The sequence below is a fragment of the Protopterus annectens genome, chromosome 16.part0 (genome assembly GCF_019279795.1).
Source record: "Protopterus annectens isolate FY-2018-M chromosome 16.part0, PAN1.0, whole genome shotgun sequence".
Taxonomy (NCBI): Eukaryota; Metazoa; Chordata; order Ceratodontiformes; family Protopteridae; genus Protopterus; species Protopterus annectens.
Genome location: NC_056750.1, coordinates 415,658,535 through 415,674,240, shown reverse-complemented (window position 1 = coordinate 415,674,240; position 15,706 = coordinate 415,658,535). Strand labels below are relative to the sequence as shown.

At 42.3% G+C, this 15,706-nt stretch overlaps 1 protein-coding gene across 1 annotated transcript in view; it reads left to right on the top strand.

The window, feature by feature from the left end:
- GOLGA1 (golgin A1) overlaps nucleotides 1-2,490 on the top strand; it is a 2,378,923-nt gene extending 2,376,433 nt beyond the window's left edge. Inside the window, exon 26 of the mRNA XM_044058132.1 lies at nucleotides 189-2,490. Coding sequence (XP_043914067.1) covers nucleotides 189-269 — 81 coding nt within the window. The 3' untranslated portion in view covers nucleotides 270-2,490. The remainder of the gene's footprint in view (nucleotides 1-188) is intronic.
- The last annotated feature ends 13,216 nt before the right edge of the window (nucleotides 2,491-15,706 follow it).

The following is a 15,706-nucleotide window of genomic DNA, read 5'->3' as shown; positions in this document are numbered from 1 at the left end:
TTTTATGCACGTTGTATGTAGTAGTCAGATGGTAAAAGTCAGAGATTTTAAAGTGTTGTAAAATACTTTGAAAAAATTCTGTATTTGATATTTTGTCTTTTATAGTTTCACAGGCATACTGCATCTGCTTTTAGCTACAGAACTTTCTGTTCAGATCCTTGTTAACATTTTTCTTCTATCATTTTCAGATGTCCTGGTTTGGATCCAAGCCAGCTCCTAGAGGCATTGTTCGCCCATCAGTATCAAGTCCTAGAACACTATGGAATTAAGCAAAATAACTGAAGAATATGAAAATCAGACAGTTTGTGCAGAGAAAACAAGATTGATCAGAATTTGTGATGGTGCTTTTTAAAAGCTGAGTATATGAAATCCTTAGTGCTGACTAATTGTTGCAGGCTGGCTCCTGCACATCACCACATATTCTGAAAACTAAACCATAAAAAAATGAAGAAATCAAAAGACTGAAGTGAAAAAGCAGCAGTGTCACACTAAAAATAACACTACATTAACCAAAGCAGAATGTTTTTATTGTAAATTATGGTCTTTCTGTGAAAGAATTGTGAAGCATGAAATGGATATAATGATCAAAGCAATCTAAGTCAGTAGGTCCTTATTCTTTCAGCATCCCAACAGCAAATGGCATACTAGCCAAAATTTACTAGTAGTGTCTAGCTAGGCTCATCCCTACCTTGTCTGCTCTAAGAAATTCCTAGAGGACATTCCCATTGGAATTTTCCTTGGGTTAAGTCAGATTTTTAAACCACTTAGTTCGTATTAGCTGAACAAGTTGATAGCATGCAGTAGATGAACATTTTTGTGAACTTCTTAGAAGATAACTTCAAGTAAGCGAGAGAGTTTCTCCATTTAGCTTTATCAGGTTTCCTCGTTTGCTTTTGCAGTTTGATTATGCTTGAAGGTGGCCAAGAAGGGCAAGTGCATCTTTCACGCCTAAGCCCAAATCACAAAGACAGGGCCCAACTTTTTTTAATTCCTCTTTCTAGCTGCTGTCTGTCTGAGAACTTTTGGAAATGGCTTGATGACATAAAGATGCAGGCCAAATGTGCTTCTCCTCAAAAAGAGGAAGGAGAAGTGAGATTCAGATGGTCTTTAATTCAAAACTGAGTTTTCCCTAGCCCTAGAAGAAAGACTGTCTAATCCACCTACTTATCTTTTAACAGAGGAGACCTCTCCCCATTCTCTTTTGGGGTTTTCTCTTTTCCATCCATCCAAGAGTCATTTGATCACAGTTATGAGCCCCTTTTTGATACTCTCATCTGTTTTTTCTCCCTTCTGGAAATAGATCCAGGCCCTCTCACTTTGTTTTAGAATTGCAGGGTACACAGTTTTGGGTTTCCTACTGCTGTAGGTTTGTTGAGTAGACCTGAGTTTTCATCAAATTCCATTGATGAGCACCACTAGATTGTCAGGAATCATCAGTCACTGTGGTATAGAATTGCTATTGGCAGTCATTTTGATTTTGGCAACATTGATTGGGATATTTTACAAGAAGTGTTCATTAGCACTTCTGTTAGGAGGTTTGCTGAGATTTTGCAGACAACCTCAGTTTCTTGACCAAATCTGTTGTGTATGCATATGCATCAGAGCTTTAGGTGAAGATTTGGCAAAATGGACTAACAAGTCCTAGGTGTATTCCTCTAAAAGTTTTTCATGTGGGCAGAGTACTTTCTTTTTAACAGAGTTACTAGATGAGGCTGAGCATCTGATTTGGTATTGTTTTCATTCATATTTTAATTGGAATCTCTGGCATTTCAAAGGTTTCTGCTTAATTGTTTTCCAGTATCCCTTCCTTGACTTCTCTTCTTGTCTGCAAATTGACAATTGTCAAAGGGCCTTATCTTACATAAAAAGGATTCTGACATTCTTGTTACCTTCCTGCACTGCACTTTTTCTTTCTGTGATACCATTCCTGGGAAAGGCTTTATGCAAACTTGTAAATGTTTGCAGACAGGAAGCAAATTCCTGTTTAAGGTGTCATCTTGCTGTGCATTCCTTCCTAATGTTTCAGTCTTTAGATAGCACTCTCACAATTGACAAATCCCACAATTGACAAAATACTCCATGGAAAAAATCCCACAATTTAAGTATCTTGCAACTGTTTAAACTTTTTGCAAGATGTTTTTATTTTACTGTGGTGCGTTTTTAAAATCTAATATAGCCTTATATGATGTTCATCATTTTTATTACTGCTGCAGTAACTTTAACTGTATAGCTTATATCCTGCCAAGGATATAACAGCTGGCAAGTTTTCAAAGCTTCAGGGCACCTTCTATGTGTCCAGATTTTCAGGCAGCTCAAATAGAACTGACTGAAAGTTAATTTGAGTGCCAAGCCCTTCAGAACTTTAATGTTGCCGGAGAGTACACACCTCTGAGACTTTCAAGGATCGATGGATGGCTTGTGCTGTTCAGTTGCTTTGCAGATAAGTTCCCTTTGGGGGAAAAACTTCTACTTAATAATTTTACTTATTTATCCTTTTCTCTTCAGTAAAATTATTTTAAAGCTAGGGGTTTGTGTTTTAATGAACTGTCACTAGAGAAGCACTCTTTTTTTTCTTTGTCAGTTTAAAAGTAGTTTAAAGTTACTGAAAACCATTTTTTTAAGAATTGTATTTATTTTACTTTGTGGGACTGGCATAGTGTTTTTTTACTGTGTTTGTGTGGGGAAAAAGTGACTTTTTAAAGACTTTAATGTTAAGTTGTCAATCTCGCCTTCATTCTTGCTAGATGGGTTCGGAGCTGATCCTCGGCTCCGACTCGGCCAATACTAAAGCTCGAGAGCTTATTCCACCGGCTCGAGGCTCACCTAATATCCCACAATGCTAGGCGGTAACTACTCAGATCTCGTTTGCCGCTTAGCTGACGAGGTGGTTTCTTCTACCGGATCTGACAGGTTAGTGAGTTTTTCTTGTCAAAAACTTCAAATTTCTACCCCTATCCTTTCTATTTAGTTTAGTTTTTAAGTAGAGTATCCCTTTAGTTTAAGTCGGGTCTCCCTTGTGTTTGTATTCCCTTTTTATCCCCTTTTAACTTTTAGGCCTTTGGCCCACTCCCTTTTATCCCCTGTCCTTCAGTGTGACTGGATTTTTTCATTGGGTTAAAGGGTGTGTCTGTGTTACAGTCTCTTTAGGATGTCTAAAGACCCCAAGGTCTCAGGCTTCAAGAAGTGTGATTCGTGCTGTCAGAAAATGTCTCTGACAGACGGTCACACTTCTTGTGTCTATTGCCTGGGACCTTTGCACCTGCAGGACTCATGTGCTGTTTGCCATGCATTCAGCCCTAGAGTCCTGCAGGAACGCAAAAACAAACTCATACTTCGAGGCTTGTTAACGCCTGAAGGCCCCTCGACCCAGTCTGTGTCGGGGAAGCCTTCAAAGACTTCCAGGCCGTCGGCTGCAGCTTCAGAGCCGTCTGCTGGGAGCATTAAGGCTGCTTCAACATCGGCTCCAGCTGGAGTCGATGTTTCGAAGTCTCAAACCGTTACCTCGGCTCCGGCCGGAGCCGAGGTTACTAAGACTCAGTCGGCTTCGATAATCTTATCGGAGCCACCTTCAAAGAAGAGGTCGAGGTCCCCTTCCATCAGCTCCATCCACTCGGCTCCAGGATCCCGACATCGGTGCCGGGGGGGGGTCCTTGTCTCCTCGAAGTGGGGACCTTCGGCCTTGGCTGATCGGGGCGCCTTCGAGGTCATGCGGAGCGTGCTAGACACAGTATCTACCCCACAGTCGGCTCCGTCAGCTCCTCCCTCTTCAGTGCCTGCGGTGGTTTCTATCCACCCCCTCGTAACAGACTGTAGAAAGCCAGCTCCTCAGGTTTCCCCATTGGGAATATCCTCCTCTTCCGAGGCTTCTCCTGATCTGGTAGGAGAACCCCCTTGGAAGAGACAGTGCAAGGGGAAGCACATTGACTCCCCTGAGTCTATCACATCTGACACCGACTTGGAGGAATCTGAAGGTTCCCCTCGGTCCCCCTCTGAGGATGTCTCTTTTGCTGACATCCTTGAAATCCTTAAACAGAGGGGGAACTGGCCCGCCCTTAACCCTTCAGAGGACGAGTCGGTTTACCTTGAGGCATTTGGCTCTCGCCCTTCCACCTCCAGGGTGTCTCCTCCTTTTGACCCCCTCATGGAAGTGGTGGCAATGAAGGCTTGGATGGCCCCTGATTCGGTGGAACCTGGCCGTCAAAATGTATTACTGCCCCAAAAGAGAAACAGTTCCTATTCAAAGGTGTCTCTGTTGATGCCATGGTGGTGGCTGCAGCCACTAAGAAGGAATTAGCCGATCCCTCGGTACCTGTCCATCCTCCTAATAAGGAGTCTAGGACCATGGACAGGTACGGTAAGCGGATGTTTTCCTCAGCGACCTTTGCCATGCGGTCGCTGAACTACTTGTGTCACTTCACCCGTCTCCAGAGGGATTTACTCAAAGATATGGGTGATGCTATGCAGGATCCAACAGCTGAGGGGTTCCAAGACAAAATGAACTCCCAGTTGGCAACCCTGAATTCGATTGTAAACTCCTCCATGCGGCTTATCTCATATGCGGCTGATGGGACGAGTAGGTCCGCAGGCACAGCTGTAGCTTTACGACGCCACGCCTGGATGCGGCTTTGCAATTTTGCGGACCCTTTCAAGGCGTCCTTCACCAATTCCCCCTTTGATGGCTCAACGTTGTTTGGACCTCAGGTGAAGGATACATTGACTAGGTGCGAGCAGGAAGGTAAGACTCTCTCTGCCGTGGGAGTCCATTTTTCTACCCCTTCCAGACCTTATCCCAAAGGTCAGAGGGGGGGGGGATGTGGTTCTGCAAACAACAAGGAGTCTCATCTGACGCACAAAGTCGATTCCCCTCTAGAGGCAGAGGGGGGAACAACAATAGACACCGCCCTAGGGGCAGAGGTGGTCCGCAAAACCAGGGTACCAGAGAAACTTTCTCTGATAAACCCTTTCAGCATCCCTGAAGAGCTGCCCGGCTGTCCACCTTCGGAGGCAGTCGGGGGAAGATTATCACTGTACCCAAAAGCCTGGCTTTCCCTCACTCAAGACAAATGGGTACAGTCGATCATATCCGAGGATTACAAAATCCCCTTTATTCACATCCCATCCCAACCCAAAGGATCCCTTCCAGACATTCCACCCAGTCTAAGGGAGCAAGCAGCATTAGAAATATCAAAGCTGCTGTCAAAAAGAGCTATCCAACCAGTCCCAGCAGACCAGCAAGGATCCGGAATCTACTCCAAATTCTTTTTGGTACCAAAAAAAAACAGGGGACTGGAGACCAATACTGGATCTCAGCAAGCTAAACAATTATGTCAAAAAAACAAAATTCCGGATGGTCACGCTACAGTCCATACTACCCTTCTTGGATCAGGACAATTGGATGTGCTCGATAGACCTTCAGGATGCGTACTACCATATCAAAATGCACAGATGCTCCAGGAGGTTTCTCCGCTTTAGGCTGGGAGCCAGTCATTACCAGTTCAGAGCCCCTGTCCTTTGGTCTCACTACAGCCCCCCGAGTGTTTACCAAATGTATGGCAGTGGTCGCGGCTCACTTGAGACATCAAGGATTCCAGGTGTTTCCATATTTGGACGACTGGCTCCTTACCGCCTCCACCAGGCATCAACTGCTTCTATCCAAAGACTTCATCATCCAAACTTGCCAAGCTCTAGGCATTTCAATAAATTTCGAAAAATCTGCCTTGTCGCCTTGTCAATCTATTACCTTTATAGGCGCCACCTTAGACACAGTTCATCTTTCCGCCAGACTAACAGAGCAAAGAGTATTAGATATCCGCAAACAAGTTTACCTTCTACTTCAATGCAACAAGATCAAAGCCAGGGTAGTCTTGAAGGTATTACGACTCATGGCAGCTACTATTACACTTCTCCCCTTAGCTCGTTTTCACATGCGGATCCTCCAGTGGATGCTGTTTTCTCAATGGTCCTACCAACAGCTCCCGATGTCTCACATCATCCTACTAACTCAATCATGCAAGAATCACCTGTCTTGGTGGATCACATCACCTCAAGTTCTCCATGGCAGACCCTTCATCCCCCCCCCCAATCGCCACGGTGACGACGGACGCCTCCCTGATCGGGTGGGGGGGGGGAGCATTGTCAGGGCAGGACAGTCCAGGGCACGTGGCAATCTTTCGAGTGCCACTTGCACATAAATGTCTTAGAGATGAGAGCAGTGCTTTTAGCGTTGCAAGCCCTTCAGGACTCTCTTCCCACAGGGACTATTGCAATTCAGACGAACAACACGTCCGTAGTGTGGTACATCAACAAACAGGGCGGAACCAAGTCCTACCCCTTATGTCGAGAGGCACTCAGACTTTGGCAGTGGGCGATTTCTTCTCAGCGTTTTCTGATAGCAACGCACATTCCCGGGAAGTCCATCATGATTACGGACAAGTTGAGCAGGGCTATTCTCATGCCTCACGAGTGGTCTCTAAAGAAAGCAGTGCTGGAAGAAGTCTTTCGAAGATGGGGCCGGCCTTGCTGCGATCTTTTTGCTACTCCCCAAAACAGCAAGTGTCACGACTTCTTCACCTTCTTCCCTTTACCAGGCCAACCCACCAGAGACGCTCTAGTCCACGATTGGCCCCGGGGACTTCTGTATGCTTTCCCCCCCTTTCCACTGATCTCTCAATTAATTCAGAAAGCTATCGCCTCGAGAGTCACCATGATCCTCATTGCCCCTTACTGGCCTCGACAGATATGGTTTCCGTTCCTCCATCATTACCTCTTGGAGCAGCCTTGGCATCTGGACCCAGTGCCGGATCTTTTGACCCACCAGTCGGGCCAGCTGCACCACTCCCTCCAATCTCTCAATCTCACAGCGTGGTTTCTCCGATTCCTACCCTAGCCAGGCTTCCCTTAATCTCTCATTCGGTCCGTAACATCCTGATAGCCTCTAACAAGTCTTCTACCAGAAGGATTTACAATAGTAAGTGGAAGCGTTTTTCCTTCTGGGCAGCATCAAAAAATATAGACCCCTTCACTGCACCTATCCAGTCTATCCTAGACTTCCTGGCAGAGCTCTTTTATTTAGGCTCTTCCTCATCTACCATTAGAGTACAACTAGCTGCTATATCTAACTTTCATGTAGGTGTCTCGGACTCCAGTATCATGTCCCATAAACTCTGCAAAGCCTTTCTAAGAGGTGTCTTTTTGCTCAAGCCCCCAATCAAAGATCCCCCACCTCAGTGGGACTTGAATTTGGTCCTAGCATCCTTGATTCTTCCCCCCTTTGAACCTGCGGCTTCATGCCCTCTTAAGTTGCTCTCATGGAAAACACTTTTTCTAGTAGCCATAACATCAGCTAGAAGGGTATCTGAACTTCATGCTCTTTGCAGTCGTCCCCCTTACTTAGTTTTCCATAAAGGCAGGGTGTCCCTCCGGACTAATCCGTCCTTCTTGCCTAAGGTTTCCTCTGAGGCAAACCTAAACCAGACGATTGATCTCCCCGTCTTCTTCCCTGATTATTCCAACAGGTCGGAACAAAAGTTACATTTTCTAGATGTTCATCGCCAACTTCGATATTATTTAGACAGGACTAAACAGTTCAGGAAATCTAATCAGCTCTTCCTGTCTTATGCGGAAGGGAAATTGGGCCTTCCAGTTACCAAAGTGTCCCTTTCAAGATGGCTTACCTCTTTAATTACCTTCATCTATGAAATCAAACATCAAAAACTGCCTTCAAGACCTAGAGCTCATTCAACTAGGGCATTAGCTACATCTGTAGCTTTTCAGGACAGGCTACCAATAGATTCCATTTGTGCAGCAGCCACATGGGCTTCTCCTCATACCTTTATCTTGCATTACAAATTGGATATGGCCTCCAGAAACCGTGCCAACTTTGGTTTCACTGTTCTCAAGAGTCTGTTCCGATAGGCCACCCGGGGTAAGGTGCTAGGGACGCGGTCCCATCCAGCAAGAATGAAGGCGAGATTGACAACTTAACATTGAGAAGTTATGTACCTACCATAACGTTCCATGTTAGTTGTCTTCTTCTCGCCTTCTTTCTTGCGTCCCACCCTCCTTCCCCCTAGCCTGGACAGACCGATAGGAATTTTGGGATCTTCCATTGGGACTTTCTTCCCACATGTTCTACCACCTCTATTCTCCCTTTTATGTTTGTGGTAGCTTACCTACAGGTTTATATATATAGAGGTGGGTTCCTTTTTCTTTCTTCTCCATTCTATGGAGACCAAAACTGCTTGGTTTTTGCTATCAAACGAGATCTGAGTAGTTACCGCCTAGCATTGTGGGATATAGGGGAGCCTTGAGCCAGTGGAATAAGCTCTCGAGCTTTAGTATTGGTCGAGTCAGAGCCGGGGATCGGCTCCAAACCCATCCAGCAAGAAAGAAGGCGAGAAGAAGACAACTAACATGGAACGTTATGGTAGGTACATAACTTCTCATTTTATACTGGCATTTGCTGCTCATTTTCTGTGGGAAAGCAGCATCATTTTTGGCTTCACTATGGAACAAACTGTTGGTCCCACTGTCGGTCCTTCTTCCATCCCCAAAACTAAAAAGTTAAGCAAACAGCCTTTGCCACTACAGCAGGCTAGTGTTTTGCCTCAGTTGCAGGTGGATGACTCAGCTGTGGCCCATTTGTTGTACCTCAGACAACTCTTCTTTCACCCCAAATCCCTCTGGTGTGTAGCACCTACAGCCACTATGGACAGAGGGTTAGCCACATCCTCTGTGGCTGTTGAGGTCACCTCATTGGGCAAGGGAGAGCCACTCTTGTTGGTCCTGGGAGAGAGAACAGGGAAGGCTTCCCTGTTTTGTCCAAATGTTGCACCCATTCCTAGGGAAGCTGCTGCTGTCAGTAATAATAATACTTGTTGGCTCAATTTTTTTTCCTGTCAAAAAGAAGAAAACTAAACATGTATCTACTCCTCCTCAAATTTCCTTAGATAGGAGTATTTTTCTTTGTCTGGTTCAGGGTTTAATTCATGCTGCTGATCCTTCTAGTGAGGTAGTTTTGTGGTAAAAGAAAAAGGAGCATTTCCTTTCTGGAAGAGATTCAAGATTCAGAATATGGACAGGGTGATGAAGGGGCAGATGCAGGGTTTTTTTCTCTTGATTTCTAATTCAGACTCAGAGGAGTGGTCTGTTTCTGATTCTCCCTGTGGAGGTTTCTTTCTCTGAGACTATTTCTAGAATGTGCCAGTGTTTTCATTTGGAGAATGCAGAGGTTTCAGAGTCCCTCAGAAACTACTGTGAGCTGTTACAGAAGGAACTTCCAGAACCTGCACACATTCTTCCAGTCTTGTTTGCCTTGGAAGGTGTGTGTGTTACTGCCTGCAGTTTTCCTGATAGTCAGCCAGCTGCTCCTAAAAAAGCAAATAGGATGTGTAAAGGTCCTCAGTCTTTTAAAGTTTTATACATGCTTCTTAAACCTGATCCAGCAGCTTTAGCTTTGGTTAATCCTTCTGCTGCTAAATACTTAGTTGATTTTAACCCTACCATTTCTAAAAAGGATGGGAAGATTTTGAATTGTCAGGCTAATATGTTAATGTTTGTCCTAATTATAAAAGTATGTGGAATGTTTTGTCTGCAGTTTCTTGTGAGGAAAAATCTGCTTTAAATAACTTTCTTGTTGTTCTCAAGTGACTACTCATATACAGTGTGCGTGTGTAGGACTCTGTTGATACTTCTTCAAGGGCTATGACCTCTGGTACTGTTATGGGGAAGTTTGCATAGCTGAGTCCTCAGAACCGCCCAGATGATGATAAAATGAGATTTTAAATTCTCCTTTGGATAGAGATGTCATTTTTGTTCCTCTTCAGAGATGATAAAAAGTGTGATGAAAGCAGAAGGTGATACAGGAAATCTGTAAGATTTTTTAGCATTCCCTTCCCACATTTTCCAATGGATTCTTATAACTACTCATCCGTTTTTGATAAGAAACAAAACAAACAATCTCAACAGAATGCAGGTAAGCATATGTTAAGAAAAAATGGTAAGGGATTCCAAGAAAAATTCTGGAAACTCCCAAAACTATGGACAGTCCAGTAACTCATAATGACAAATTTAAGACTTTGTCCCCCACCCCCACCCTGCCACCCCACTTTGTCTTCCAGAAAGTCTGAATCTCCACTTTTCTCTTTGGCAACAGATAGTTTCAGACAAATGAATTCTGAAGATCGTTCATCAAGGTTACAGATAGCATTGGGGGGAAATTCCTCCTTTCCAGGGGATAACTCCTCATCCTTCTGACCAAACTCTTTTATTTCCACCTCTTCTTCATCAGATGCTGTCCCAGGGAGTGAAAGAACCAGTTCCCCTTCCCAGTTGGGAGAGAGATTTTATTCAAGGATGTTTTCAGTGCCAAAGAAACAAAATGCATAGAGACAAGTTCTAGATCTTTCTTTCCTAAACCTATTTGTGATTGTGCCCAAATTCAAAATGGTGTCACTTCACAGCTTGTTACTTCTTCTTCCTCATTCAAGTTTCCTGCCAACATTAGATTGAAAATATGCTTATCACATCACATTCATCCAGATTTCAAGCATTTCTTAAGATTATTCTTAAGACTTTTGTGTGTCTGGATCACATTATTAATTATGTTCTTTATCCTTTTGATTATCCACCACACCAAGATTGCTCTCAGTCTGTCTAGCTCCAGTTATAGTTCATTGCAGCCTACAGGGCATCCATGTTTTTCTGTTTTTACATGACTTGCTTATATTTGCGGAGTATTTTCAAAGTGTCAGGAGTCTTTGTCTTTGGTGAGAGACCTTTTTTATAAGCTGGAATTCCAAGAAAACATTCAAAAGTGTGTCTTGATTATCTTACAGGATTGGGTTTCTTGGTTGTCAACTAGACACCACAGTTCAAAGAGCCTTTTTCCCCAGGGAAAATGTATATGTAGATTGATTTTTTTTAGGTTTTCCACTCAAACTTCAGTCATTGCTAAGGAATACCTCAGGATTTTGGATCTCACGAGTTCTGTGATTCTCATGATACCTCTGGCAAGGCTCCATATGAGTAAGATAATAGTGTTGCCTGAAGCCTCTTTGGCCCAGCACCAACACCCTTTGTCTTTTCAAATCCCAGTGCTAGGGTTTGTCAGAAAATAAATCACTTGGTTGGAGACAAGACAACAGATATCCCTAAATCCAGGTCTGTCCTTCTTCCTTCATGTGCTGAAGCAGTCAGTAACCACAGACATCTGTGACTTGGCTTGGGGAGCAGTTTCAGGAGGGCTAAAAGTACAAGGGGTATGGGACACCAAGGACAGATGCAAGCACACGAGTACAAAAGAGATGCTTGCCCTGATCAAGGTACTTAACTCTATATAATCTTTGGTCACCAGGACTTGTTCAAGTTGTTATAGAATATACTACAGTCATGTGGTACATCATCGAGCAAGGGGGAACAAGGTCATTCCTCCTTTGCCGACTAGCTACGTTATCTTAGGATATAGCTTCACAGCACAATCTCACTGTACAGGAATCCTGTATTTCATCAGAGCATAGTTGTGTGGCAGACCCTCACAAATGGAAACTAGATCAGGAGGATCTTCAAGATTTGATCCATTTGTGAGGAGTTCCTCAGATAAACCTCTTTGCCTCCTCTCTAAGCAATCAGCTGGCAAGATTCTGTTCCAGGTCTCCATGCAAGAAGGTCTGGAAGACAGGTGCCTTTTTTCTTTAGACTGGAATATTCCTGTATGCTTTTCCACCTTTTCCAGTAATATCCAGAGTACTTCTGAAGAGTCAGAAGGAATCCCCCAAAGTCATTGTGGTGACTCCCTTCTGGCCCAGGCAACTGTGGTTTGCCCTTTTTTTGAAAATTGCCAGGGGCAATTACCACAGGCTTCCTCACTAATTAGATCTACTCGCACAAGAATAATGGTGTTTGATGCATCCCAATACCAGTCAGCATCAATTGACTTCTTGGATGATATGGTCTTAATTCCTTTTAAGGACCTCTTTACTGAGGACATGCAGCAAGTACTTATGGAGATAAGAAAACCTGCTACTAGAAAATCATATATTAGCAAATGGAAGAGGTTTTCTGGTTTGTGCCAACAACATAACCAGTGCTCATTCAGGGCTAGTTGTTCTCTAGCTTTACAATATTTGTGTGATTTACTATCCTATGATTGCTTATATGATTACTTACTCCTCTACCAAGGTTAATTTGCTATTTCAGCATGTCTGCCCATGGTTCCTCAGCTTTCATTGTATCCTCATCTCAAAATGTTTTTTGAAAGGGGATTTGCATAGAGGCCTTCAAGAAAATCTGTGGCCCCTCCTTGGGATCTTAATTTTGTTTTAGAGAAGGTAACACTTGCTCCATTTGAACAAGCTAATCTGGCTGACTTGGGGTTCTTAACATGGCAAACAGTTTTACTGATTGCTCTGACCTCTACAAGAAGAGTATCGGAGTTACAAGCTCTTATGGTGAGTCAACCCTACCTCATTTTCCACAGAGACATGGTTTATTTGAGAAATAATCCTTCTTTTATGCATAAAGTGGTATTTGAGTTTACTTTGAACCAAACTATCCATGTTCCCATTTTCTTTCCTGAGCCCCAAAATGAGGGAGAAATGATACTATATTCCTTGGATTGCCCACAGGCAACGCCTGTACTATCTTGACAGAACTAAATCTTTCAGATCTTTAGATGAATTTTTTTTTGTGAAGGTAAGAAGGGACAACCTTTGTTAAAACAGACTATTTCTAAATGGTTTCCTAAGGTTGTTACCTTTTATATTCGCACAAAAATCTCTCCCAGGCAGGGTCAAGGCCCACTCTGCCAGGGCCTTGGCATCATCTATGGCTTTTTGGAAGAAGATGCATTTTAGAAGTGTTTTAGAATAGCAACTTGGTCTTCTATGCATACCTTTAGAAAGCACTATAAGCTTGATTCCTTTTGTAGGTCTAGATCAGGCTTTGCATGGACCATTCTCCAGGGGCTCCTGGACTTTTCTCCTTCTACCTCCCATATGTAGTAAGTAAGGTACTCTACCCATATAGCTAAGGTTACTGCAGCAGTGAGCAATATAATGACTGTAGTGCAGATGTGTAAGTAAACTTACCATAATAGTAAATGTTCAAATAATCATAGCTGTAATAGCCTTTCCCTCCCTGCATCCGTCCTCCTTGTTTTTATATATGGTTTTTATGCCAGGGTGTGGTTATTTATGTTCTTCCTAGCACTGCCTTTTCTGGGCTTGGCCTCCTTCTCTGTGTTGGCATGAAAGCTCTGAAGGGCTTTGTGTCTGGACTTGGCTTTTAGATAGCTCTGCTCAAGCTGCCTGACCATTTGGTCATGTGGAAGGTCCCTTGAAGCTTTGGAAGATGGCCAGCTGTTATAATCTTGCCATGATATAACCCATATAGTTACGGCTACTGCAGCAGTGATCATTCGAACATTTACTGTTCTGGTAAGTTTACTTACACAACTGTATTTTTCTTTGAGTTTCTTCCTCACCACCACATCTGTTCTTGCCTCAGTTATAAAATCTGAAATTTGTGGTTTAATGGGACTAAAGTCTTTTAATATCCTCCTTCAGTTCTAACATAACATTCGGTATATATTATTTGATTCATACCCTGGAGCCTAAATGCATGCTAAGCTTTTTCCTGTTTAATGTCATCTCCTTTCAACATCTGTTCCTACCATTTGAAGTTTTTGTCATATTCTTTCCAGTCTGCAACTCTTTTTTTGTGTTTTCAGTGTAATATATCCTATAGGAATAATTATTTTTTTCAGTGGTCTAACTTCTTTTAACTCCAGTATCTGTATTTACGTTAGCTCTGTCAAAATACCTATGTAAGGAGTTGGGTTTGCCCCAGCAACTGTTATCCATAACATAGCTTTACCTTTAGATCTATATTCTGAGTCTTGGATCTGATAAAGTAATCTAAGATGCCTAGCCTTATAGTAAATTTCCAAATCTGGTAATTCTAAACCTCCTTGCTACTTTGCCAATATCACTGTTTCCCATTGAACTCCTCCCCCTGTCAAGTTGTTGTTGTATCTTTTGGCTTTTCCCAGTTAGGGAATCGCCGCAGCAGAACTCTGGTCCGCTAATGATTGGCAGTAGATTTTTACGTACCGAGTTGCCAGCCCTGACGCACAACCTTCAACGAAGGTATGCCCATTCACGCATGTCTCCACACAGAAGACGCTTTAGCTGAGAATCGAACAGGACATCTTACTGTGAGGCGACAATGCTACCGCAGCACCACCACCAATTCTTTAATCTCATTTTTCATATTTTTCCTTAGCTGTTCTCTCTTGATTGATACATGTATACTTCAGCTATATATACAACTAATGGGATTAAAAAAAATAACTTGCTTGTGTTTTATAGTCAAGATCCATAAATAATTTCCATTGTTTAATCTTGTCTTTAGTATCTTAACTGGTTTCTTCCTACATTTCCTTAGCTGCTTGTGCTCAGTTTGGCTTTGACCAGAACCCCAAAATTTCATGCCCCCACAAAAATGAAAACTTCTGAACTATAAGGTGGAGCAATAAACCAAGACAAAGGCCACTGTAATTCATTTATTTTGTATCCTGCTATAGTAGCAAAATAATTCAGCTTGTCAAATTTAATTATTTCTCCTTCAAGGTTGGATGCGTACAGTTATGTCACTGGAAAAAGAGCAATCTTTTCATTTGCATTTCTCAATTTATATCCTTTAGTATTGAACAGTATGTCTCTTGTTAGTGGCTCTAGGTAAAGATCAAATGACAAAGTAAGTGTGGACACTTGTCTAATTCCTCTCGTAAGACTAAATGGTCAAGAAAGTTCACCTCCATGTTTCACCTTTCCTTGTGTATCTTCATAAATGTTCAGTATCCTTGCCATCCAGTCTTTTGAAAAACCAAATCTCTCCAATACTGTTATCCTAAATTTTCAGCTCACTATGTCAAATGCTTTCTTGGCATCTAAACCAATTAGCATTGATATATTACTGTTATCCATAGCATGGTTTTGAATCATATGAGTTGCATTAATATTAAATATTTGTATAGCCTCAACAAATCCACACTAATCAAAGTCAGTTTCTTTTTGCCAAAAATTGTCATAAATGCCTTATAATATTGGTCTAAAAGATCTTTGCCTTCCTTTAGTTTAACTGTGTTTATTGCTTTCCTCCATGCCAAAGGTACATTCCCCATAATAATTTTATTAAAAAGTACTATCCAAACCCTTATTATCTTCTCTTGTCTCCTTTTCCTTACTTCTATTGAAAGTGCATCACTTCCAGGTATTTTTCCAGTATTCTGTTTTCATATTGCTAATTTAATTTCACTTTCTCATGTTCTTATTAACAAAAACTTTGTCCCATCCTGTTACCTGAATTAATTGCAAATTCCTCAAATATGTTTTTATTTCTTGTAAATCTCTTGTGTATATAAAGAGCAATAATAGTTGAGCATTATCTCCCCCTTATTTTGCCTGGTTCTATTTCTGTTTTGCCATTCTCCTGGTTCCATGTTTTAGTTGTTCTCTTAACTTTTTGATGCCTCAAATGTTGCGCTAATGGTTTAGTTTCTCTAGGTAATTAAAATAAGTTACTGTAATGCTATTGCTTTGTGTTCATTTATAGTGTCAGCATACCCTTGTATTATGTTCCTAGCTTCCCTGAACTGGTCTGACTGCTGTGATCCACCCATTCTCTTTTGTCTTTGAAAGTCACTCAT